Below are 23310 nucleotides of genomic sequence, written 5' to 3'. Positions count from 1 at the left end.
CATCGGCCTGGTGCAGCGCTCCCCGAGACGGGAGGGAATCCGCTCCCCCAAAAGCCGTGCAGCTAGAGGGGGCGATGCTGCCGGGATTGACGGTGGGATGCGGGGGATTCCATAAAGCTTCTTACGGATGTTAAAGGGAGATTGGGGGATGGTGAGAAAGGGGCCCAAAGGTCGGGGTCACAGAGGGCTGGAGAGGAGCACGAGGAAAGAAGGAAAATGGGGTAAAAGCAGCCAGAGGCGTGCAAGCGGGGCAGACGAGTGCTCGTGCTTGGCCAAGCCAGGTGCTAGATGTCCCGGTCTGTCCCAGCTTCTCCTTAAACCCCGTTTCTAACCCTCCCGCGTGCCCGAGCACTAACAAACCTCAGGACACCGGGTGCCCCAGGCGCAGCGGCACCGCCGCAACATCCCCCCCGCCGGGGCTGGCCCTGTCCCCCAGCACCCCCCACCCGGGGCCGGCTCCAGCAGCCCCCAGCACCCCCCCACACCGGGGCCGCCCCCAGAGTCCCCCACGCACACCAGGGCCACCGCCGGGGCCGGCCAAGGAGCCCCCCCCCCCCCCCCACCGGGGCCGCCCCCCCACACATACACCGGGGCCGGGACCCCCACAAAATGGCGGCCGTGGCGGGGCTGGGCGGTCTTCCCCAGCGGGCCCGGGGCTGCGGCTGCCCGCAAGGCCGCCTAAGGGGACGGGAGAGGCAGGGGACCCCCCCGGGGAGGGCGGAGGCCGCGCAGGCAGCTCCCGGCGGCGGCGGCCCGAGACGCGGCCTCGACGCGACGCGACGCGGCGCCGCTGCCCTCACGGCGCTCCCGCCCCGCGCACCGGAAGCGCAGCGCCCCTTCCGCCCCGCGCCGGCGCTCCACCAATAGGCGCTCGCCGCGGCGCGCTGACGCCATCGGGCCGCGCCGGCGCGCGTGCGCACGGCGCCTCCCTGGCGGCGCGGCCCGGCGCGGCGCGCGGGCGAGGTCAGGCGCGGTGGTGGGTGCGGGGGGAGGCCCGGACGCCTGGGCCCCCCCCGGGTGGGGGAGGTTTGGCCGGGCGAGACCCGGAGCGGGGCGTCGGGGCTGGGTGAGGGGGTGGCGGGCCGGGGGGGCCAGGCCAGGCCCGGAGCGGCGGCGGCGCGGATGAGGCCTTGGCGGGGGTGGGGGCAGCGCAGGTGAGGCCCGGGCGGGGGGGGGGGGTCAAGGCCGGATCGGGCCAGGCTGCGAGGGGAGGCGGTGCAGGCGAGGCCCCGGGCAGGATGAGGCCCGGCCAGGTCAGGCTCTGACGGGGGACAGGTCAGGTGAGGTCCTGGGGGGGGAACAAGGCCAGATCAGGCGAGGCTCGGGGGGGGGGGGGGGACCAGCCCCGGGGGGGCACTGGGCCAGCCCAGGTGAGCATCTGAGGGGGTTCACCCTAGTGAGACCCTGGGGGGGGGGGGACCAGGCCTGGTGAGGCCTTAGAGGGGCCTGGGCCAGGCCAGGTGAGGCTCTGAGGGGGGGACAGGCCAGGTGAGGTCCTGGGGGGGCAGATCCCTATCTCCAGCGTGCCTAGAGAAGCCCCTCTGAGGCTCCCTGAGCTGGAGGTGGTTTCTTTGCGTGCAGTAACCCTCAGTGGGTTTCTTCTCCATCAGTTTGTCCAGTTTGCCCTTGAAACCGTGGTTTCAGAGGTGATGGGAAGGGGCCCCGGGACATTATTTAATTCTGGGGCTGTCAGACGCTCTTGATCCACATAACATCTCAGATTTGGTGGCAAGAGTGGAGTTGCCGGTGGCTGTTCCTCGCTCCGGCGCGGCTGCCTGCCATTCTGGAGGGGCGCGTGGTCCTTCGGAAAGCTGTGCCAGAGTCTGCAGCCCCTAAGGTGCTCCGAAGCCAGATCAGCACCAACGGAGAAGTGCTTAACCTCCTCTAAAGCCATTCCCGCAAGGAGGATTTCGTGCCCCCTCTTTCAGAGTTCTGTTGATCTTCCAAAAGCTTTTGTTACCGATTCAAATTTAATATTGATGACTGAGCAATTCCTTTTCTGATAACTGTTAGAAGTCTGCTGCCACCTCCTCCTCCTCACCTTTGAAGTGCTCCTCTTTCTAACGTGTTTCTTTTGCTTTCGTAGTGTTTCTGAAATGCGGCGCTGACCTCCAGCCCGTTGCGGCCGCGGTCCTCCTTTCCCCGCAGAGGCAGCTGCACGATGGCAGCCCGCCTGGTGCGGAAGTGCTGTTGGCGGCACGTCGGTGCCTTCGTCTCTGCCCCCTCGGCAGCCCCAGCCCCTCTGCTCGTGTCAGCTGGGAAGATGGCGATGGCGAGAGCTCTCCCTCAAGCACCTTTCGCTGCATTTCACGCAAGTCCGTTCAGCCGGGCGGATGGATTCTCGGTCAAAGAGCGGCTGGAAGACAACAGAAACCCAGAGCACAGAGTGATCAGTGAACTCATTGAAACAGCTACGAGTCCTCAAGAACTCTTGCAGCTGAACGAACTTCACTCTCTAAATAGCAACCAAGCCTCACTAGTAATTACTCAGCTTTCCCGGCTTGCAGCAGAAAAAAACCTGGAGACAGATAGCATTTTGCAAGATGAACGCTTCCGACAGCTCATCGTCCTCACCGATTCTCAGGTGAGTTCCCTCAGGTAATAGAGGCGTTTGGGGGAAAAATTCGGGAAGCTGACTGCGATCTGTCAGACTAGTTGCCTGTTTAGGATTTCTACTTTTCCTTTCTGAGGGAAAGCTGAGGGGACCAGGAAGGGGAAATGACCAGCTCCATCCCAAATGCCTAATTCTTTCTGAAAGCAATGCTTTTTGTGTCAGGGACAGAATATAGCAGAATAAAAATACTCCATTTCTCACCACAGAAGTTGCTGTAGTGGCCAGGGACATCGTATACCTCAGCAGACAGAGGCAGATCATCCCCGTCGAACACTACCTCTCTCCTTCCCCCATCCATTTTCAGTTTTCTCGATAAAATTCAGCTGCTGCCTTTTCAGTGGTTTGTGGCAAAGCTGTCTTGTAGCCGTGCACCCCGAAAATTTAAGGGACTTGTGGAGAGCTGCTAGTGCCTGCAGTTTCTCACCTGTGCCTCCTGGTGAATTCGCTGTAATTCCCCTGAATTCGCCAGCGCTGAGCTCCAGGAGAAGCCTCCTTGTAAGACGGAGTATCTGAAGGAAACCAGTGGCACATTTTACTCTCCTTATGTCAAACCTCAGCAGCCCCGTCAAATTCGGTGCCCTCCTCTGTGGTTGGCACCGGCCCAGCTGGCTGCTACAGAAATATCTGCAGTTCACGGGCCCCAGGTCTCCCTGGCTGAGCTCTGGGGACGAAAGTATTCTGCAGACATGTCGATATTTCTCCCGATCTGTGCTCTAATACCTGCTCCCTAAAACCTGCTGCCTGAGGAGAGCAGGTGGGATTTGTCCCGAGGGTGCTGAATTGGCTAAACTGAGCTGAAGCATTTCCCCAGCTGCTGCATTTTGGATGAAGGTACTGCTCTGTGTCACTGCCAAGCGGCAAAGGGGTGCACGTGTCGGTGTGATGACTCAGGGGGGAAGGGGACGTCCCAGAGCTGGTAAAGCCATGCTGATGCATTCATTGAGTGACGTGAGAAGCGAGAAATAGCTAACCCTGTGGCTGTTTGAGGTTTAAAGCAAATGGACCTATTGGAAACACAACTGGTCCTTTTCCAGGACCAGGAGGGTCCTGGAAGCCTTTGACAGGCTTTGAAATTGAAGCCTTTTCCTACACGTGGCACATCGTGCTCTGCGTGCTGTGAGCCCTTGCGTTGCCTCGCTTGCCCTCTGCGCTTTTTTTTTAATTGCAATTTGAAATGCGATTCTTATTTCTTAAACCGTTTTGTAACAGTGCAGTGTTCTGTCACAGAGGTGCTGCGCTCTGGAGAGGGCTGTTTTAGTGCTGTTTTCTGAACAACGCTGCGAAGGGACCCTTCAGGATTGATGTTATCCTATGGATCTCGTTTGTCATCGTAGAAATCAGTAGAGCTTTTGGACTGGAGTTTCTGTTTAGCTGCATTTGGGTTCTGGTGAGAATAACCTAGTCACAGAGCTGAGCTGTAAAAACACTGCCTGGCCTCTGGGAAACCTTCCTTCGCTGGGTCTTGCGTGTGGACACGGGGTAGATGTGGAGGCACAAGAGTAGTTGTTTTCTCCTTGACTTTCTCTTGCTTTCTCTTCGGAGAAGGCCTCATGCGTCCTTTGACTTCAGCATCGCACAGCAGCAGCAGAACGCACGTGGGATGGGGAAGCCTGGTCTGGAAATGGAGAGGCCGATGGCCTCGTGGTGAGGGACAGGGCATTGGGTGACCCCAAAGCAGGTGAAAGCTTGGAGACTGATCGCTCTTGGAAAACTGAGGCAGATGGTGGCTGGGCAGCGCGTGTGGAGCGTGGGACTGGGCAAGTCCTGCTGCAGTGGGATTCATGCCTAACGTGGCTTCCTTTTAGAGACATTGGAAAGAAACGGGTGCTTTTTAGGGCGTGTGTTGTCCGACCTCCATAACCACTCTGAAATGCAGCTTCTTACTCCGTGGTGCCTAACCGGCAAGGCCTCTAAACGCGGTCTTTTCACGTTGTCAGGGACACGAGGAGTCCTGTGCCTCAGAGCTCCTCAAGTTGCTTGCCCTGAGCTATCCCTCTTTCTCACTGCTCCTTGTTTCCCTGGTCACCGGTGTCATCTCTCTCTGATCGACTTCTTTCCCGTCTTTCTCTTTGCTGCCCAGATTTCTCAGGTGTGGAATAACACCCTGGTGAACCTCCTAAAGAGCCTGTACTCCCTAGGGGTGGACAGCGGCAGAAAGGAGATGCAGTCGGTGGAGCACGAGGTGCTGTGGCGGCTGAGGCGCCTCAGCTTCAGGCAGCTCACCTCCCTGGCCGAGTTCCTGGCCCTCAAGCAGGGCAAGGACAGCAAGCTGCTGAGCGAAGTCATGAAGAAGCTGGAGCTGCGTTGGACGGAGCTCGAGGGCACCAAAACCGTGGTGATACTGATGTCCAGGATCGGGCACATCTCGCCAGCTCTGATGGACCGGCTGGAGGACAAGGTACGGCGTTGGGGTCTCCCTTCGCGGCTCCGTTTCCTTCAGCGGGTGCCTCTGGACACCCTCTTCCAGCCACCTTGGAAGACTGGGGAGGATCTGTCCCTTCGCTGTGTCGGTGCTCGCTGGGGTCCCGTTTCCTTCCCTCCCAGCGTGACGGAAATGTCCTTTGGGAGGGGACCACTACAGGCACCTTGTGGTGGCTTCGCTGCAGCTGCGTCAAATTCGGTCCCCGTCCGGCCCGTGCTGGGGACTGGCCAAACAGCTGCCACAGCAACACCTGTAGCTCATGGGCCCCACTGTCTCTCTGCCTCGACTCTGGGGATAAATAAATGCTACAGACACTCGTGTGTGACAAGGCAGAACAACACAGCTCGGAGACCGAGCTGTGATGCAGAGCAAAGAGTCAGGGCAGAGGCAGGTGCCGCATTTTAGCTGAAGTGAAAACTGAGGTCCTGCCGGCCAGAGAGTGGCAGGAACAGCAGCAGTGAGATCCCGGCCAAGTCCCGTAGACAGGAATGTGGTTCTGCTTCCCTTCGTTCTCCCTTGCCATGAGCTGTTACTCTCCTCTCCCAGCTCTTTAGCCTTACAGGGAGCTAAACCCTGGCCACGTCCAGTCCAGGTAATCTTGGAAGGGCCCAGCTAGTCACATCCTTGGGGATCATGCACCACACTCCATGTAAAGGCTACATCTGTCGCTTGCTTTGTGCTTTCCCTTCACATCTGTCTTCAAAACACTTATCGGCAGGCTCTGGAACTTGCTGAACAATTCAACCCTGATGATATCCGGAAAATAACCCTGGCGTTAGCGTACCAGAACCGGCGCTCCGTGCCGCTGCTCCGGGCCCTGTCGTACCACCTGGTTCAGAAGCACTCGGAGCTCAGCCTCAACGTTTTGATGGACCTCATCTTTGCCTATGGTAAGCGACTCGGCTGTGTTGTGACCTGCTTCGTCAGCGTTACGTGCTCTACGGCGCCGACCGCGTCTCTCAGACCCCGAGCTTGTGTCAGCAGCCCCTGCCGCCCCCCCCGGCAGAGGTTTTCCCACTCTGAAGTGTCCGCTAACGCTTGTAGAAGCAGCAGGGCAGTGGCAGCCATCCTGGTTGTGTTTCTGGCCACGGGGTAGACCAGAGCCGCCAGGTACCTGGTGGTAACAGACCCCACGTAAAACAGCTCTAGAAACATCAGATTATTAGTAATTGATAATCTGCGTTATCGTCCTGGGCTTCCTAATTCTCTGGCCCCTCTTTCTGTGTAATGTTTTGTGTGGTCTTGTACTCTTACATTACTGTTGGTTGCCGGCAGAAAGCCTGGACAAATAGGGTTAAAAGAAGCCAGTGGAGCCGAGCAAGAGCCCTTCTGCACAGTTTAGAGGTTCAACTCGTTGTCCAACTTCCAGGAATAGGAACAGTCTAGTGACCGTTGGGGCATTTGTGGGTTAGCTGTTCTCTAAAGGAATAACCCCTGTAGACCTGGCCTTGGGGGGATGTTATTAGCTTATTAAATTGATTAATCTGGAATAAGTTTAAAGGAAAGTGGTGGATGCTCCATGTCATGGCCTCCAAATCCGTGCTGAATGCCTCTCTCAGAGGCAATCCTGCAGGAGCTTCAGCTCAGGAAGGGAAACTGGATGGTGTTAACAGGCCCGTGTCATACGCAGAGATCAGAACAGCTAATCCAGCACTGCCACCTTCCCCGGGCGGTGGGGAATCTGCCACCAGCACTAGGTGCAGGCCGGAGCTGTGAGCTGGCACTAGGATGCAGAGCTGGACCCAGCAGAGACCTGGTCTAGTTGTGCCTGACCAGAAGGGACGGAGCCAAGCCGATGCCGGCCTCTGAGCCTCACAGCCGGCTTTGCGCTTCCCCTTGTGCCGCCTCCCCCCTGCCAGGCCTAGCTCCCGTCCCAGCTCCTTGTAAGTGGCTGCCGCTTTCTTTTGCCCCTTTAAGGAAAACTGAATTTCCACCAGCCCCAGGTCTTCCAGAAGATAGCCACTGACCTGCACCCCCACGTGTCCACGATGACACCCCTCGAGGTGACCCGCTGCATCAGGTCCTTCGCCCTCCTCAAGTGGCTCAACCTGCCGCTCTTTGAGGCCATCGCGCAGGTGAGGAGGTGGGGAAGGAGGCCCAGGGAGAAAGGAGGCACCACTGGGGCCAGCACAACTCCAATCCCCCCAGTTTCCAGGACAAGCTTGGCGGCGGTTCCTCCCTCCCCAGAGACAGTGTTTGCTGTGTTGTCACCGTTCTCCCTACCAGTGGCTGTAGGTGGGTTTGACAGTATTCGCTGTTCATGCGTCACTAAAATGAACAGTCAGAGTTGGGGCTGATTTTTAGGCAGTTTTAGCTGCCTTTTCAGCGTCCACCCCGAGTACCAGAGCTGTTTCTCTCCCCCAGCACCTGCAGAGCCAGGAGGGAGCCCCATCCACTGCCTCTTCCCAGCCCTGACCAGTTTATATGCCCTCACTTTTGTGTCTGTACCAGGCAAGTGGGAGTGTTACAGAGCTCTGTATCCACTCACAGCTTTCCCTCGTGCCAGGATAAAATCCCAGGGAGGCACAAGAGGATCTTTTCCTTGTGTGTTTCCATCCTGCCCTGGGGCTGGACATGTTCTCGACTGGCATTTTCAGTCTTTTCCTCTCTGTGCTTGTTTGGGAGAGAGCTAAACCTCTGATTTTGCCCCTTCTGTCTTCCAGTATGCGCTGGACAATGCCAAAGAGCTATCGGTCCCCCATCTGTGCAGTATCATCCTGTCTTTTGCCCGCCTGAACTTCCAGCCCAGCGGAAGCGAGGACTTCTTTAGCATGGTAACCTCCTTCTTCTTCCTCTCCTTGTAAGCTCTCTTCCCAGGCTCCTCCCAGCTTAGCTGAGCCCTGAGCCTGGTCCTGCTGGCACTGCTCGCCCGGCCCCGTGGAGCTCCCGGGAGGGATGGAGGCTGTTCCAGGCGGTTGTGCTCGCTGCCCTCCTGCCTGGGGACTCGCTGCAAGGTCTCCGCATCCCGGGAAGCTCACGGAAGGGAGCCGGATCTTTTTCTGTCTTTGCCTGGCATGTAGCGCCCTGTCTGCTGGATTTCCTGCTAAGTCACGGGGGGCAGGTGACACATCGCTGGCTCTGCACGGAGCGTACCAGGCCTGGCTCCGGGCTTCTGGGGGGCCGGAGGAGTGTGGAAATTCTGGGATTTCAGATCCCCAGGGAACAGCCTCGCTGCGCCAGGATGCTGCAAGGCGCGGAGCGTCCCTATCGCGTCCCTCTCCGGTTTTGCCATCGCCTTTGCTGACACCTGCAATGTCCCTGGGTCAGGGAACGAGTCTGCAACGGCACCAGGTCCCTTTCCCACCCTGCCTGAAGGGAGAGATTCCCTCGGTCTATTCTGGGAAAAGTGCCTGTCCCTGTTAGGCCGCGGTTGGAGGAGATTTAGATCTGGAAGGCAGAGGAGGGAGTCAGCTTGCATGCATGACCTTGAGACCGCGCCTGCCGCTGCTGAAGGCCCCACAGCTTTGCCCTTGATCTCCCCGGGGACGGATTTAGGCCAGCGTTTTCCGGAGAGGAGCCGCGTTATCGCTGAGCGGGCGTTCGCCGAGCACCCAGCAGAGGGAGCGCGGCCCTCCGCCTGCCCGGCCCTGCCGAGCGTGCCGTGCCGGCAGCCCCACGAGTGGCGAGGGATCGCGGCAGCTCCCAGGGATCCTGCTCAGCCCTGCGCCTCTCCCCTCCCTCTGCTTCGGTGGGGAGTTCCCGCGCGATGGGCAGCCGAGAAGGGGCTCCGGGCTCCCCGTGGCATCCGCGCGGCTGTGCCGAGCTCTCGATTCCCGTCTGTGCAGGTCCACGAGAAGCTGCAGGGCCAGCTGGACGGCCTGGACGCCCACGTGCTGGTGGACCTGGTGTGGTCGCTGTGCGTGCTGCAGCAGGCCAGGGCTGCCTACCTGCAGAAGGTGCTGGCACCCGCCTTCCACGCTGAGCTGCGAGGTGAGGCGGGCGTCTCGAGTTCCCCCGGGCGCGGAGACCCGGGGCGGAGGCGTTTCCTGGCGAAACCGCGACCGCTTGGCACGCGCAGCCCCGTCAAATTCGGCGCCCGCCTCCGCCGTGGCGGCGACCGGCCAGCCGGCTGCCACAGCAACTTCTGTCGTCCATGGGCCCCGCGTCCCCTGCCGTGGGACCCCGGGGATAAAATCGTGCCACAGACACGGGGCCGGGCTCTTGCAGCGAGGGTCGTGCTCAGGGCAGCTCGCTGCCAACGCGCCGCGGCGGGAGCGAGGCCGGGCCCTGCGGGAGACGGAGCGAGTGTGGCTCAGGTCCCGAGCGCTGGAAGTGGGGTTGGAAGCGGGAATATTGTTTGGGGCGGGCTGCGCCGGGCCCCGAAACGAGAGCCGGCCCTTCCCGTCGGCCACCGCTTCGGGCCGCGTCTCTAGCGCTGCTTCTCCCCCGCCGCCAGGCGATCAGTCCCCCAAGGGCCACAACTCGCGGCTGAAGCTCGTCCACATCAACGCTGCCGCCCGGCTGGAAAGCCCCGACTACCGGGGGCCGTTCCTGCCCGCGGAGGTGCTGAGCGCCGCGGGCCACGCCGGGGAGAAGGTCACCGTGCTGCAGAGCGGCCTGGAAGAGGCGCTGGCGGCGGTGCTGGGGAGCAGGGACAACGGGCGCTTCGACGTGCGCACCGTCTACGGCTGGCGGATCGGTGAGCGCCTCCCTCTCCGCCCCCGCCCTCCCCGATCCCGCAGCCCCGTCAAATTCGGCGCCCGCCTCCGCCGTGGCGGCGACCGGCCAGCCGGCTGCCACAGCAACTTCTGTCGTCCATGGGCCCCGCGTCCCCTGCCGTGGGACCCCGGGGATAAAATCGCGCCACGGACACTCGTTCTGCCCCAGGGGACGGCGGGGAAGGAAACGGTCCGCGGTGGTGGGTAGGGAGGAGGGTGGGCGGCCGCCGCCGCGCGTCAGAGCCGGGTTTGCGGGAAGGGGCTCGTGTGCCGCGCGTCCCCGGGCAGCCGCGGCGCCCGAGCGGGCCTCAGGCGTCCTCGCGCTTCCCTCCTGTCCTCGCGCAGATGCCGAGATGCTGGTGAACGGTGAAAACAAGCCGCTGCCCCTGAAGGGCTTCGCCGCTCCCCATCTGCTCCGCTCGGAAGGGACAAAGGCGCTGCCGCCGGGTGCCAGGAGGTGGGTCGGGGCTCAGCTGCGCCGGGGAGACCCGGCAGAGCCCGCTCCGCTCCCCATGCTTTGCCCCAACTCGCGGCGGGGAGCAGAGGGCTCCGCTTTTGTGCTGGAGGGGCTCTGCTCCCGGCTCCGCTTGCTCCGAGCCCCGGGGCCGAAGTCGCTCCGGCTGGAGCCTCCGGGCCTGCCGTCCTCTCGCAGGGTCGCCTTCCTCAAGTGGGAGTTCCCCAACTTCAGCAACAGGAGCAAGGACCTGCTGGGCCGCTGCGTCATGGCCCGGCGCCACGTCCAGGCGGCCGGATTCCTCGTCATAGACGTGAGTAGCCGGCGGGGAGGAGAGCCCCGGCGTGCCGGTTTCCGCCCCGTGCTCCGCAGGTCGCCTGCCGCCCTGCGCCGGGATTAGCCGCCGGGATCCTCTCCGGGCCATGTGTTAGCCGGAGGGGGGAGCGGCGCGCAAGGAGAAGGGCGGGCAAAGCCGGAGCCGGAGCTGATCCGCAGCCCCGCGGCCCGGCCCCCCACGGGGTCATGCGTTATTTAGCTTTCCAGAGGTAATTATAGCTCTCCCGGCGGGAGACGGGCTGCCGCCGGCGGGGATCCATCCCGTCGCCCCTTCCCCTCGCCGGGAAGGGCCCCCGCGACAACCCACCTCGCAGCGGGGCCGCGGCCCCTTCCGAGCGCGCCGAGCCGGCGCTGCTTTTCCCCGCCGGTTACGTAACGTGGCTGCAGCCCACGCGCTCGCTGCCCGGGGAGGTTCAGGTGGGGAGACGGCAGCAGCAGGAGGAGGAGGAGGAGGAGGGGACTGCCGCTTCCCGCAGCCCCAGCCTTGGCTCCTGGCGGCTAAATATAGAGGTGGGGTGGGCGGTGGGATCCCCCCGAATGGCAAATCTGCTCCCTCGCGCTGCCGGGAGCTCGCCGAGAAGGACCCCGAGGGCCGGTGGGGTTCGCGTGAGCCCCTGCGCGACAGGGCCCGGAGGAGCCGCCGCTCCGAAGAGGCGGGGAGGAGGCCGGGATACGCAGAGGCGAGGAAATAGGCCACGAAGCGTCGCGCGTGCTGCGCCGCTCGGGTGGAAAAGCGGGCGGTTTGGTGCCGAGTGCCGTCCCCGGTCTCGGGGCTGCCTCACCGCTCTCCCATTCCCCCCCCCGCAGGTTCCCTACTACGAATTCCTGGAGCTGAAGTCGGAGCGGCAGCGGACGGCCTACCTCAAGGACAAGCTGCGCAAGGCCGCGGCCGAGGAGCTGGCGAGCTAGCGGCGAGGCCGGGCGCCCGCCGGGAGCGAAACGCGTCTGAATAAAGCGACTGCTGTACAGTGCCGCTTGTGTCCGTCGCCCCTCGGGCCGCGATAGCACTGACTCGCTCCCGGAGGCCCCCGTTGGCCCCCTGTGCGCCGGGGCGGGCGGGAAGGAGCCCCGGGAGCAGCGGGAAGCCCTTTCCCTGGGATGCTCCGGCTCGCCGGGGGGGTCCCAGCCCTGGGGAAAGGGGTGGGAAAGCTGTTTTGGCTGCGCCACGGGGGAGCCGGCTGCGGGAAGGGCTTTGGGGAGGCTGGAGCGGGTCCTGGGTGCTGGGGGAGGCAGGCGGGGGAGGGAAGGGGGGGGCGGCCGTGCTGAGTCAGCGGCGATGGCCCTGCTTTCTGCTGAGTCACGGAGCCTGGCGGGGCCGTCGCCGGCACCGGGGCGGGTGCCAGCGCTGCTCCGTGCCCACGGCCGGTGCCAGCAGCACCCGGCTGCGCCTCGGTCCCCCCCCCACTGATGCCCCTGGGCCCGGTTATCCCTGGATCCGGCCTCTCCCCCATCCCGGGGGTGGCCTGTCCTTGGCCGGGACAGTGTCCGATGGGTGACTGGTCCCTGCGGGGCATCTCCCTCTTCACCCCCACCCAAGGAGCCAGCCGTCTGTCCGTCCGTCCATCCATCCATCCGTCTATCCGTCTATCTGTCCTTCCATGCATCTGCCCGTCCATCCATGTGTCCATCCATCCATCCGTATATCCGTCTGTCCCTCTATCTGCCCATCCACCCTTCCTTCCATCTGTCCGTCCATCCATATGTCTGTCCGTCCACCCGCCCGTGGGGGGACCCGTCCCCCTTTCTCCGGCCCAGCGGGGGGGGGGGGTACCAGCCCCATCGCCCCCCCCCCCCGCCCCGGGTTGCCGGGGAACCGGCCCCATCCTCCTCGCCGTCGCCATGGAGACGAGAGGAGGAGAAGGGCCGTTCCCATGGCGACACCGGTGGGGACCGACCTCCCCCCCCGGTCCCCCCTCACCCCCCAACCGAGCGGCACCGGGGAGAGGGGGGGGGGGCGAGTCCAGGGGACCCGGCGGGGGGGGGGGCAGCGGGCCCCCCCCCTCCCCGTGCCGGGGCGCTGCCAGCAGCGGGGCCCCCCCGGGATGGGGAAACTGAGGCAGCGCGGCCCCCCCCCCCCCCCGCCCGCTGCGGCTGCCCCGGGGCGGGCCCTCGCCGGCAGCGCCGCAGTGCCTGGCACACACCCTGCTTTCTGCCGGCCGCGGGGGGGGCGGGGGGGGCAGGAAAAAAAAAGAAAGGAGAGGGAGAGAGAGAAAAAAAACCGCCCTGCTGACATCATCGAGGATGACGGGGCCGGAGCGGCCGCGCCGGGCCCCCCCGCCGCAGCCGCGCTAATGCTCTGCCTCGCCCGGCGCAGCCGCCAGCGCCGCCGCCGCCGCCGCCGGGGCCCCCCCGGGCCCCCCCCGCGCCCCCAGGCCCGGCCCGGCCCGGCCGCCGCGCTCCGCCGCAGGTGAGGCCGCGATGCGGGATGGAGGGATGGAGGGATGCGGGATGGAGGGATGCAGGATGGTGGGATACAGGATGGAGGATGCAGGGATGCGGGATGCTGCAGGAGGCCGAAGGCTCCCCGCGCCTCCACCCTGCCGCGAGCTGACTTTGGGGACCCCCCCTGCAGCCCCCCGCCAGGCAGAGACCCCCCCGGCTCCAGGCCCCCGCGGGCTGACTCAGCGCTGCGGCCCCCCCCGCACCCCCCATCCCGCCCCTCACCCCGCGTCCGGGCTGGGGAAACCCAAGGTCACCCCACCCGGGGGGGGGGGGGCTGCTGCTGCCAGGCCCCGCTGTCCCCACTGCCGGGGTCTGTCCGGGCCCGGCTGCCCCCCAACGTGTGGGGCTGCCCCAGGGCGATGCCACCCCCCCCCCCCGACCCTCCTGCCTCGGTTTCCCCCGGAGCCGGTGCTGTGGCCTCCGCCGAAAAGGGGGTCACGGCCCGGGTCAGGCTGGTGGGGGGACGGGAGGCTCCGGGACCCCCCCGAGCAGCGAGGGGTTAAGGGGAACGGGGGGAGGCGTGTGGCCGCCGGGGGGGGGGCAGGGGATGCCGCTGGCACCCGGGGGCAGAGTTAAGGTGACGCCGGCACCGCCAGGCCCCGAAAGCCGCTACTCCCCCCCCCCCCCCGGCCTGGGATGCTCCCCAAAACGGTGCCCGGGGAAGGGGGGGGGTTTAACCCCCCCATGGCACCGCACAAGCCCCGGCCGTGCTGCACATCAGCCCCCCCGGCGTGGGACCCACGGGGGCACCGGGGGGGGGGACAGGGAAGCACCCCAAAAGCCAGCGCAGGAGGGACCCCCAGGTGCTGCATTTTGGGGCAATTCCCACCCTTTTCCCCTTCCACTTTGGGGGGGGGGGCAGGGGGGACACAGCTGCCCCTTAAATCTCTGCCCCGGGCCCCGCCCCCTCCCAGAAGCCTTTGCAGCTCGGCCCCGCCCCCTCGCCCCTATATAAAGCCCCGTGGGGCGGCATGGGGGGCCTGTGCTGGGCTTCGTGGTGGAGCTGGGTCCCGGTGGCAGAGCGGCCCCCATGGACCTGCTGCCACCCCCAGGTAATGGGGCTGGGGGGGGCTGAGAACGCCCAGCTCGGTGCAGTGATGAGCGCAGGGGGCTGCTGAGTCTGGGGGTGGGGTGGGGGGAGGCTGGGCAGAGGTGGGGCTGAGGGTGCTTAGCTCAGCACATAGATGACCGCAGGGTGCTGCTGGTGCTGGGTGGGGGCTGGGCAGCGGTGGGGCTGAGGATGCCCAGCTCGGTGCACTGATGTGTGCTAGGTGCCCCTGGGGCCAGGTTGGGGGGGGGGGGTCTGGGCAGTGGTGGGGCTGAGAACGCCCAGCTCAGTGCACTGATGAGCACAAGGTGCTGCTGCCTGCTGGGTCATTGGTGGGGGCGGTGCTGGGCAGTGGTGGGGCTGAGAACACCCAGCTCAGTGCACTGATGGGAGCAGGATGCTGCTGCCTGCTGGGTCCTGGGGGTTGGGGGGGGGGGCTGAGAACACCCAGCTCAGTGCACTGATGAGCACAAGGTGCTGCTGCCTGCCAGGTCCTTAGTGCTGGGTTGAGGGGGGGCTGAGAATGCCCAGCTCAGCACACTGATGAGCACAAGGAGCTCCTGCCTGCTGGGTCATTGGTGGGGGCAGTGCTGGGCAGTGGTGGGGCTGAGAACACCCAGCTCAGTGCACTGATGAGAGCAGGATGCTGCTGGGTCCTGGGGGTTGGGGGGGGGGCTGAGAACACCCAGCTCAGTGCACTGATGTGCACTGGGTCCCCAGGACTGGGTGAGGGGTGCTGGGCAGTGGTGGGGCTGAGAACACCCAGCTCAGTGCACTGATGGGAGCATGATGCTGCTGCCTGCTGGGTCCTGGGGGTTGGGGGGGGGGGCTGAGAACACCCAGCTCAGTGCACTGATGGGAGCATGATGCTGCTGCCTGCTGGGTCCTGGGAGTTGGGGGGGGCTGAGAACGCCCAGCTCGGTGCATTGATGTGCACTGGGTGCATTGGGGGGGGGCTGGGCAGCGATGGGGCTGAGACCGCCCCGCTCAGTGCACTGATGGAGGCTGGGCAGCAATGGGGCTGAGACCGCCCCGCTCGGCGCACCGATGGGGCCGGCATGACGGCAGCTCTCCCCCCCCCCCCGCAGACACCCCGCGGGCGGTGCCGCCGGCAGCCATGCCGGCCGAGAAGGAGGACCGGCCGCAGCCCGAGGGCGCCAGCAGCGACGCGGCCGGCGGGGGCACCGGGGCCCCCCCAGCCCTGGCCGAACGCGGCCCTGCGCTGCCGCCGTCCCCTAGCAAAGGCCGCCGGGCGCCGCCGGCCGCCGACCCGCTGGACACCCGCATCGTCATGGGCGAGGAGACCCGGCGGCCTCCCCCCGCCGCCACCGCCCTGGAGCCCGACCTCTTCTTCACGGCGCCCTCGACGCCCGTCAAGGCGGCCTTCGCCCGGCTCACGGCGGCCGCCCGCGAGGAGGAGGAAGAGGAAGAAGAGGAGGAAGGCAGCGAAGGCCCCGGCTCGCCGCCCACCTCGCCCTCGGGCTCCTACATGACGGCGGAGGGCGGCAGCTGGGCCTCCTCGGGCACCGCCAGCACCTCGCCCTCCTGCTCGCCCAACCTGGGGGCCGACGGCGAGGCGGCGCCCGGCGAGCCCTTCGCCCGCTCCCCCGAGGAGGAGGACGGCGACGACGATGACGACGACGACGTGGCCCCCTTCGCCCTGCCGGAGGACGGCGAGGGGCAGGCGACGCCGGAGGAGGAGGAGGAGGAGGAGGAGGAAGAGTGGGGGGCGGCGGCGGGCGGCGCGGCGCTGGCGGGGGCCCCGCTGCTGGCCCGGCTGCTGGGTGCCGCCGAGGCCGGCCTGGTGCCGGCGGCCCTGCTGCCCTTCCGCGGCAGCCTGCTCTTCGAGGCCGAGGCCGTGGAGATCGCCCTCGGCCCCCCCTGCGCCGCCGAGGAGGAGGAAGAGGAAGAGGAGGAGGAGGAGGAGAGCGCCTCGGCCTCCTTCCCGCGCTCCCCCTCGGAGAGCTCCGTGGCCGAGGGGCCGGACGAGGCCTTCGCCTACCGCGACGACACCTCGGCCTCCTCCGACTCGGCCTCCTGCGGCGACGAGGGCGGCCGCCCCGACGGGACCCCGCGCCCGGCGCTGCCCCTGCGCCGCCCCGCCGGCGGCATCGAGCTCCACCTGGACGGCACTGCAGCCCTGGAGGAGGAGGAAGAGGAGGAGGAAGAAGAGGAGGTGGCGGCACCTCCGTTGCCTTGCAGCCCCAGGATGCCCGCAGTGCTGGGTGAGGAAGACCTGGGCGAGGAAGAGCTCTCCAAGGAGAGCTTCAACATCTCCCCTGCCAAGCAGGACCTGGCATCAGCATCAGTGGCGGCACCGGGTGAGGAAGACCTGGGTGAGGAAGAGCTCTCCAAGGAGAGCGGCAGCATCTCCCCTGCCAAGCAGGACCTGGCATCAGTGGCAGCACCGGGTGAGGAAGACCTGGGTGAGGAAGAGCTCTCTGAGGAGAGCAGCAGTGTCTCCCCCACCGAGCAAGACCTGGCATCAGCATCAGTGGCGGCACCGAGTGAGGAAGACCTGGGCGAGGAAGAGCTCCCCAAGGAGAGCAGCAGCATCTCCCCTGCCAAGCGAGAGCCAGCGTTGGCATCCCCACTGGCATCGCTGGTGGCACCAGGTGAGGAAGACTTGAGCGAGGAAGAGCTCTCTGAGGAGAGCAGCAGTGTCTCCCCTGCTGAGCAAGACCTGGCATCAGTGGTGCTGGGCGAGGAAGACCTGGGTGAGGAAGAGCTCCCCAAGGACAGTGGCAGTGTCTCCCCTGCTGAGCAAGACCTGCCATCAGCATCCCTACTAGCATCAGCAGCAGTACCACGTGAGGAAGACCTGGGTGAGGAAGAGCTCTCTGAGGAGGGCAGCAGCATCTCCCCTGCTGAGCAAGACCTGGCATTGGTGGTGGTGCCAGGTGAGGAAGACCTGGGCAAGGAAGAGCTCCCCAAGGACAGCGGCAGTGTCTCCCCTGCTGAGCAAGACCTGCCATCAGCAGTGCTGGGTGAGGAAGACCTGGGTGAGGAAGAGCTCCCCAAGGAGAGCAGCAGTGTCTCCCCTGCCGAGCAAGACCTGCCATCAGCAGTGCTGGGTGAGGAAGACCTGGGCGAGGAAGAGCTCCCCAAGGAGAGCAGCAGTGTCTCCCCTGCTGAGCAAGACCTGGCATCAGCATCTCCACCAGCATCAGCAGTGGCACCAGGTGAGGAAGACCTGGGTGAGGAAGAGCTCTCTGAGGAGGGCAGCAGCATCTCCTCTGCCAAGCGAGACCTGGCATCCTCATCAGCACCAGGTGAGGAAGACCTGGGTGAGGAAGAGCTCTCCAAGGACAGTGGCAGCATCTCCCCTGCCAAGCAAGACCTGGCATCGGTGGTGACGCCAGGCGAGGAAGACCAGGGCAAGGAAGAGCTCTCCAAGGACAGTGGCAGTGTCTCCCCTGCTGAGCAAGACCTGGCATCAGCAGTGCTGGGCGAGGAAGACCTGGGTGAGGAAGAGCTCTCCAAGGAGAGCAGCAGTGTTTCCCCTGCCAAGCAAGACATGGCATTGGCATCCCCGCTGGCATCAGTGGTGGCACTGGATGAGGAAGACCTGGGTGAGGAAGAGCTCTCCAAGGAGAGCAGCAGTGTTTCCCCTGCCAAGCAAGACATGGCATTGGCATCCCCACTGGCATCAGTGGTGGCACTGGATGAGGAAGACCTGGGTGAGGAAGAGCTCTCTGAGGAGAGCAGCAGTGTCTCCCCCACTGAGCAAGACCTGGCATCAGCATCAGTAGAGGCACCGAGTGAGGAAGACCTGGGCGAGGAAGAGCTCCCCAAGGAGAGTGGCAGCATCTCCCCTGCCAAGCAAGACCTGGCCTCAGCATCCCCACTGGCATCAGTGGTGGCACCAGATGAAGACCTGGGTGAGGAAGAGCTCCCCAAGGAGAGTGACAGCGTCTCCCCTGCTGAGCAAGACCTGGCATCCTCAGCACCGGGTGAGGAGGACCATGGTGAGGAAGAGCTCTCTGAGGAGAGTGGCAGCATCTCCCCCACCGAGCAAGGCCCGGCATTGGCAGCCCTGCTGGCGTCAGCATCCCCACCAGCATCGGCGGCACCGGGTGAGGAAGACCTGGGCAAGGAAGAGCTCTCCAAGGAGAGCAGCAGCATCTCCTACGCTGAGCAAGACCTGGCGTTGGTGTCCCTGCCAGCATCGGTGACCCTGGGTGAGGAAGACCTGGGTGAGGAAGAGCTCTCTGAGGAGAGCAGCAGCATCTCCCACACTGAGCAAGACCTGCCGTTGGCGTCCCTGCCGGCATCTGCATCCCCACTGGCATCGGTGGTGCTGGGTGAGGAAGACCTGGGTGAGGAAGATCTCTCCGAGGAGAGTGGCAGTGTCTCCCCCTGTGAGCGAGACCTGGCATCGGCATCAGCATCCCCGCCGGCATCGGTGGCACCAGGTGAGGAAGACCTGGGCGAGGAAGAGCTCTCCTCTGAGAGCAGCAGCGTTTCCCCTGCTGAGCAAGACCTGGCATCAGCGACGCTGGGCGAGGAAGACCTGGGCGAGGAAGAGCTCTCTGAGGAGAGCAGCAGCATCTCCCACACCGAGCAGGACCTGGCATTGGCAGCCCCACCGGCAAAAGCATCGCTGGGCGAGGAAGACCTGGGCGAGGAAGAGGCTTCTGAGGAGAGCAGCAGCATCTCCCACACGGAGCAGGATCTGGCATTGGCAGCCCCACCGGCATCAGCGTCGCTGGGCGAGGAAGACCTGGGTGAGGAAGAGCTCTCTGAGGAGAGCAGCAGCATCTCCCACACCGAGCAGGACCTGGCCTCGGCGTCCCTGCCGGCATCGGCAGCGCCAGGCGAGGAAGACTTGGGTGAGGAAGAGCTCTCCAAGGAGAGCTGCTCAGCAGCAGAGACGCTGCCAGACCTGGCATCAGCATCCCCGCTGGCATCGGCAGCACCAGCTGAGGAAGACCTGGGTGAGGAAGAGCCCTCTGAGGAGAGCAGCAGCATCTCCCACACTGAGCCAGACCTGGCATCGGCATTGCTGCCGGCATCAGTGGCACCAGGTGAGGAAGACCTGGGCGAGGAAGATCTCTCCGAGGAGAGCAGCAGCGTCTCCTCCTCTGAGCGAGACTCGGCATCGGCATCGCTGCCGGCGGCGCCGGAGGAGGACGAGTGCCCGGAGGAAGCTGCTGCCGTCGGCACCTCGCCGAGGGAAGCGGAGCTGCACCCGCCGGCGCCGGGCGATGCCGGCCTGGCCCAGGACGGCCACATCCAGGTCCCCTCTGAAGAAGCCGCCGCGGAGCCACCGAGTGACCTGGACACTGAGTGCTTCCTCCCCTGCCCTGCTGAGGAAGAGGAGCCGGAGGCCCTGGGGATGCCGGAGGCCACCGCGGCGGAGCTGGACCTGCATCACCCGCCGGAGCCCTCTGTCCCCACCGAGCCACCGCGGGAAGCGGAGGGGACCGAGGCCGATGTGACGAATGTGCCGGGGCTCTGCACGGCGCCCGGCGACAGCCCCCCGGAGCCCCCGTGCCCGGGAGAGGCCGAAGAGCCCGGCCCGGAGGACAACGCCGCGGCCGAGCCGGAGCGAGCCGCCGGCACCCGCAGCCCCGCGGAGGAGCCCGGGAAGCTGCCGGAGCTCGGCGCCGACGGCCTCTCGGACGGGGCGGCCTCGGACAGCGGGGCGGCGGGGTGGCCGGAGGGCTCGCGGCCGGGGGAGGCCGGGGAGGAGCCGGAGGGCGGGCGGACGGCAGATGCCGACGGCGCCCGGGATGCAACCGCCTCGTCCGAGGAGTCGTCGCCGGAGCAGCTGGACACCTCGCGGTCCTGCCTCCGCACCGACTCCAGCTTCTTCCTCGCCCCCGAGGACAACGCCAGCGAGCCGCTGGCCCCCCGGCCCCGCTCCTCCTCATCCTCCTCCGGCGATGAAGAGGAGGCCGGTGCCGCCCGGCTCTGCCCGGCGCCCGAGCGGCCGCGTTTCACCGCCTCCGAGCGGGAGGTCTACGTGGGAGCGCCCGCCGCCCCGCCGGCCCCTCTCGAACTGCTCCAACCACCCGGTGCCTTTTTGGAGAGCCCCCAGCCGCCTTCGGCCTCGCGGCGGCTCCGGGATCGGCAGCAGGTCGCCACCATGCTGCAGGGCTCCTTCGGGGAGCTGGCGGTGGCCGGGCGGCTCCGGGGCAGGGCCGTCTCGCCGGAGAGCCACGTCCGCGTCCCCCAGCCTGGTGCTCCTCAACCCAAAGATCTGGATGTCCCGCTGTCCCCGGAGCGCCTGGATGTCCCGCTGTCCCCGGAGCGCCTGGACGTCCCGCCGTCCCCGGAGCATCCCGATGTGGGGAGCGCCTGCCCCGCTCCTCCATGCGTGGAGGCATCTCCTGGCCCCATGGTGCTGGAGGAGGAGACCCTCGTTGGGGGTCTCCCGGTGGAGAGCAGCCCCACGCCACCCTCGAGCCCTGGCGTCGAGCCTGCGGCCTCCGTGCAGGAGGACGGCGAGGAAGAGGAGGGCACGGCAGGGCTGCTGGATGCCACCGAAGGCGGAGAGGCTCCTCCGAGCCCCGCGGAGGTGGACGTCCCGCCGGCAGCCTCCGTGGGGCCCCCGGATGCGGCCCCCAGCCCCGCCACCCCCTCCGCCGCGGAGGAGCCGCCGGCCGCCTCGGCAGCCCCCCGGCCTCCGCTCTCCGACCTCATCCAAGTGCCTGCGCTGTCCTCGGCGCCTCCCCGCGCGGGACCGCGGCCGGAGGAGCCGTCGCCGTCACCGTCGCCGCCGTCCGTGCCGCCGGGCTCCCGCAAGCGCCTCGACGGTAACGGCCCGGGCGGAGGTGGGACGGGGCGGGCGGTTTTGGGACCAGCCCCCGGGGGGGAGCGGGGCTCCGGGGCAGGGGGGCACCGCCGCGGCCTCACGGCCTCCCTCGGCCCCACGGCCTCCCTCGGCCCCGCAGCCCCCGAGCCGCCGGCCCCGCGCAAGGACAAGTCGCCCGGCGGCCGGGACGCCCGGGGACGGAAGCAGCAGCCCGGGGGCAAAGGGCCGCGGGCCAAGGAGGCGGCGTCGGCCGAGGGGCGCCGGGCGGCCCGCGGCTCCGTGCAGTCCGAGTCGAGCTCCTCCAGCGAGGCGGAGCTGCCCTACCGCTGCCCCGAGATGGAGCACCTGCGGCAAGCCGCCGGCATCGCCCTGCTCGAGGACAAGAAGCCCCTGGCGCAGAGGCGGTGCGAGGCCAACCATAAAGGTGACTGGGCTGGGGGGGGGGGTCCCGGGTGGCTTTTTTTTTTTTTTTTGGGGGGGTCCGGCCAATGTGCAACGGGTGATGGCTCCCGTCCTCTTCCAGGCTCTTGCAACGACTCGGAAAGCAACGACGAGTCCATCCCGGAGCTGGAGGAGCCGGACATCTCGGAGCCGCGGCCGGCCCAGAGCCAGGTGAGACCCGCAGAGGGGCGAGACGAGCCGGTGGCCCCGGTGGGCGTCACGGCCCCGCTCACCCGCTCGGTGTCCCGCAGGCCCAGCTCACCCACTCGATGGGCGCCGGGGAGGAGAGCATAAGCAAAGCGAAGCAGAGCCGGAGCGAGAAGAAGGCCAGGAAGGTGGGTGGGAGAGGAGGTGCTGGGCGTCCCCGTGTCCTCCCCGGGATGGGCGTGTGGGGTGGCATTCCTGGGGGCATGGAGGGGACACGAGCCCTGCCTGGCCCCGGAGCGGCTGGGAGGATTAGGGGTGCTAAGCCGGGCTGTATTTGTTGCTGGCTGCGGGGATTAGCCCTGCTTAAAGCCCTCTGGCACGGGGCAGCCCCCGGGGTGGTTTGAAGGGCTCCTGGGGGGAGGTGGCAGGTCCCTGCTCCGGGATCACAGCTTGGATGGGTTCCTGGGGATGGTGGCCTGGCCGTGGGGAGACCAAGGGCTGACGTCCTGCTCCGGCATCCCTGCTGGATGATGACCCCGGGAGCAATGCTGTATCAAGGTGGAGGACAAGGTCCTCCTTGGGGACCAGCTGGTCCCCCAGGGACCAGCCTTGCCCCATGTCTCTGGGAGCTGGTCCCTATGTTGTGCTGGGGTTGGGGTATTGCTGGGGGCTGGAGAACCTCCTTGGCCAGCTACGGCCATCCAATGACCAAGCCAGCAAGCTTGGGGACGCCAGCAGGGCTGGGGGATGGTGCTGCTCAGGGCTGTGCTCACCCAGCCGTGTGTCCTCCCAGGCCATGTCCAAGCTGGGGCTGAGGCAGATCCACGGCGTCACCCGCATCACCATCCGCAAGTCCAAGAACATCCTCTTCGTCATCACCAAGCCCGACGTCTTCAAGAGCCCTGCGTCCGACATCTACATCGTCTTCGGGGAAGCCAAGGTGAGGCAGGGACGTGGTCTTGGGCGGGGGGTGGCCCATGGGGACCAGCACGTGACCCTCCCGTCCCCGCAGATCGAGGACCTGTCGCAGCAAGTGCACAAGGCTGCGGCAGAGAAGTTCAAGGTGCCCATGGAGCACTCGCCTCTGATCACGGAGACGGCCCCCACCCTCACCATCAAGGAGGAGAGTGAGGAGGAGGAAGAGGTGGGTCCCGGCACCCGGGAGCAGGGTGGGATGCGGGGCCTGATTTGGGGGCGGGGGGGGGGGACGCAAGGGCTGATGGTGATGGCTCCTTGTTCCACCTTCCTGCAGGTGGATGAGACAGGGCTGGAGGTGAGGGACATCGAGCTGGTCATGGCTCAGGCCAACGTCTCGCGCCCCAAAGCCGTGCGGGCGCTCAGGCACAACAACAACGACATCGTCAACGCCATCATGGTGAGTGCCCGGGCTCGGGGGGGGGGGGGGGGGAGGCGAGCTGGGCTGGGTGCCCCCCACCCAGGGGAAACCGAGGCAGAGGAGGCTGCGGCTCGAAGGGCGCTGGGACGGGGTCTCCCCCCAGGCCGGGTGGTGGGGGGCCGAGCCCTAACGCCGTGCTCTCTCCCGCAGGAGCTGACCATGTAGCGGCCGGCGCGGCGGCTCCGCTCCCCCCTTGTATAGATGCACAGTTACTCCTCGGCAGCCGGTATCCGTACTCTAGACCCGCAAATACTCCTAGTCCGCGTCTGTAACGCTCAATAAACGGCCTCATGTATCACTTGGATCGCACACCGCCTCCGCCTCTGCTCGGGGCCGGGGTGACGGGTGGGGGGTCCCAAAAGGGCCGGGCTGGTGGTGCTGAGCGTGGGATGGGGGCTGGCTTGTGGCATCCCCATTCCGGGAGCCGGAGGGGTTGCAGAGGCAGCAGGATCAGGCCGGGGTGAGGTACAGAGCTTTGTTTGGGGGGTGACGGGGCGGGGGCCCTTGGGGAAGAAGCCCCCAGCGTCACCCCATCCCTGGGGCTGGTGCCAGCCCTGCCCGGCAGCGGTGGCGGGATGCAGCAGGCTCTTGG

General features: G+C 66.1%; 2 protein-coding genes and 4 non-coding genes across 7 annotated transcripts; all 6 read left to right on the top strand.

Moving 5' to 3' along the window:
- Window positions 1-870: 870 nt before the first annotated feature.
- TBRG4 (transforming growth factor beta regulator 4) lies at window positions 871-11455 on the top strand. Of its 2 annotated transcripts, none has more exons than XM_064505625.1 (11): window positions 871-963; window positions 2087-2584; window positions 4695-5012; window positions 5755-5926; window positions 6954-7111; window positions 7700-7810; window positions 8822-8966; window positions 9433-9675; window positions 10040-10151; window positions 10347-10461; window positions 11292-11455. In XM_064505625.1, exons 2-11 carry the CDS (start codon window positions 2162-2164, stop codon window positions 11391-11393), a joined length of 1899 nt encoding a protein of 632 aa, XP_064361695.1. In that variant the 5' UTR covers window positions 871-963; window positions 2087-2161; the 3' UTR covers window positions 11394-11455. The 2 variants fall into 2 exon arrangements, with proteins under 2 accessions (XP_064361695.1, XP_064361696.1); XM_064505626.1 differs by having other exon boundaries at window positions 888-976.
- LOC112992780 (small nucleolar RNA SNORA5) lies at window positions 3170-3304 on the top strand. Its single transcript, XR_003261610.2, has one exon. It is a non-coding gene; the product is annotated as a small nucleolar RNA SNORA5 (small nucleolar RNA).
- LOC112992778 (small nucleolar RNA SNORA5) lies at window positions 5216-5353 on the top strand. The gene has a single exon (XR_003261608.2). It is a non-coding gene; the product is annotated as a small nucleolar RNA SNORA5 (small nucleolar RNA).
- LOC112992781 (small nucleolar RNA SNORA5) lies at window positions 9050-9187 on the top strand. The gene has a single exon (XR_003261611.1). It is a non-coding gene; the product is annotated as a small nucleolar RNA SNORA5 (small nucleolar RNA).
- Window positions 9714-9851, top strand: LOC112992783 (small nucleolar RNA SNORA5). The gene has a single exon (XR_003261612.1). It is a non-coding gene; the product is annotated as a small nucleolar RNA SNORA5 (small nucleolar RNA).
- A 1218-nt stretch (window positions 11456-12673) lies between the features above and the next one.
- Window positions 12674-23027, top strand: LOC112992770 (NAC-alpha domain-containing protein 1-like). The gene is made up of 9 exons (XM_064505624.1): window positions 12674-12891; window positions 15063-20735; window positions 20874-21158; window positions 21258-21346; window positions 21427-21510; window positions 22116-22262; window positions 22335-22466; window positions 22575-22697; window positions 22869-23027. The coding sequence occupies exons 2-9, from the start codon at window positions 15092-15094 to the stop codon at window positions 22881-22883; spliced, it is 6519 nt and encodes a 2172-aa protein (XP_064361694.1). The 5' UTR covers window positions 12674-12891; window positions 15063-15091; the 3' UTR covers window positions 22884-23027.
- Window positions 23028-23310: the final 283 nt, after the last annotated feature.

Source organism: Dromaius novaehollandiae, chromosome 2, assembly GCF_036370855.1.
Source record: "Dromaius novaehollandiae isolate bDroNov1 chromosome 2, bDroNov1.hap1, whole genome shotgun sequence".
NCBI lineage: Eukaryota > Metazoa > Chordata > Aves > Casuariiformes > Dromaiidae > Dromaius > Dromaius novaehollandiae.
This window is presented reverse-complemented; position numbering and strand designations above follow the sequence as displayed.

What these genes read in the sequence shown, in the direction of transcription:
- TBRG4 (XM_064505625.1), top strand. Translation starts at nt 2,162, where the DNA reads ATGGCAGCCCGCCTGGTGCGGAAGTGCTGTTGGCGGCACGTCGGTGCC. An exon ending in GGACCTCATCTTTGCCTATG is followed by an intron (nt 5,927 to 6,953) that starts GTAAGCGACTCG and finishes TGCCCCTTTAAG; the next exon opens with GAAAACTGAATTTCCACCAG. An exon ending in GCGAGGACTTCTTTAGCATG is followed by an intron (nt 7,811 to 8,821) that starts GTAACCTCCTTC and finishes CCGTCTGTGCAG; the next exon opens with GTCCACGAGAAGCTGCAGGG.
- LOC112992770 (XM_064505624.1), top strand. Translation starts at nt 15,092, where the DNA reads ATGCCGGCCGAGAAGGAGGACCGGCCGCAGCCCGAGGGCGCCAGCAGC. An exon ending in CTCCCGCAAGCGCCTCGACG is followed by an intron (nt 20,736 to 20,873) that starts GTAACGGCCCGG and finishes TCGGCCCCGCAG; the next exon opens with CCCCCGAGCCGCCGGCCCCG. An exon ending in CGCGGCCGGCCCAGAGCCAG is followed by an intron (nt 21,347 to 21,426) that starts GTGAGACCCGCA and finishes GGTGTCCCGCAG; the next exon opens with GCCCAGCTCACCCACTCGAT.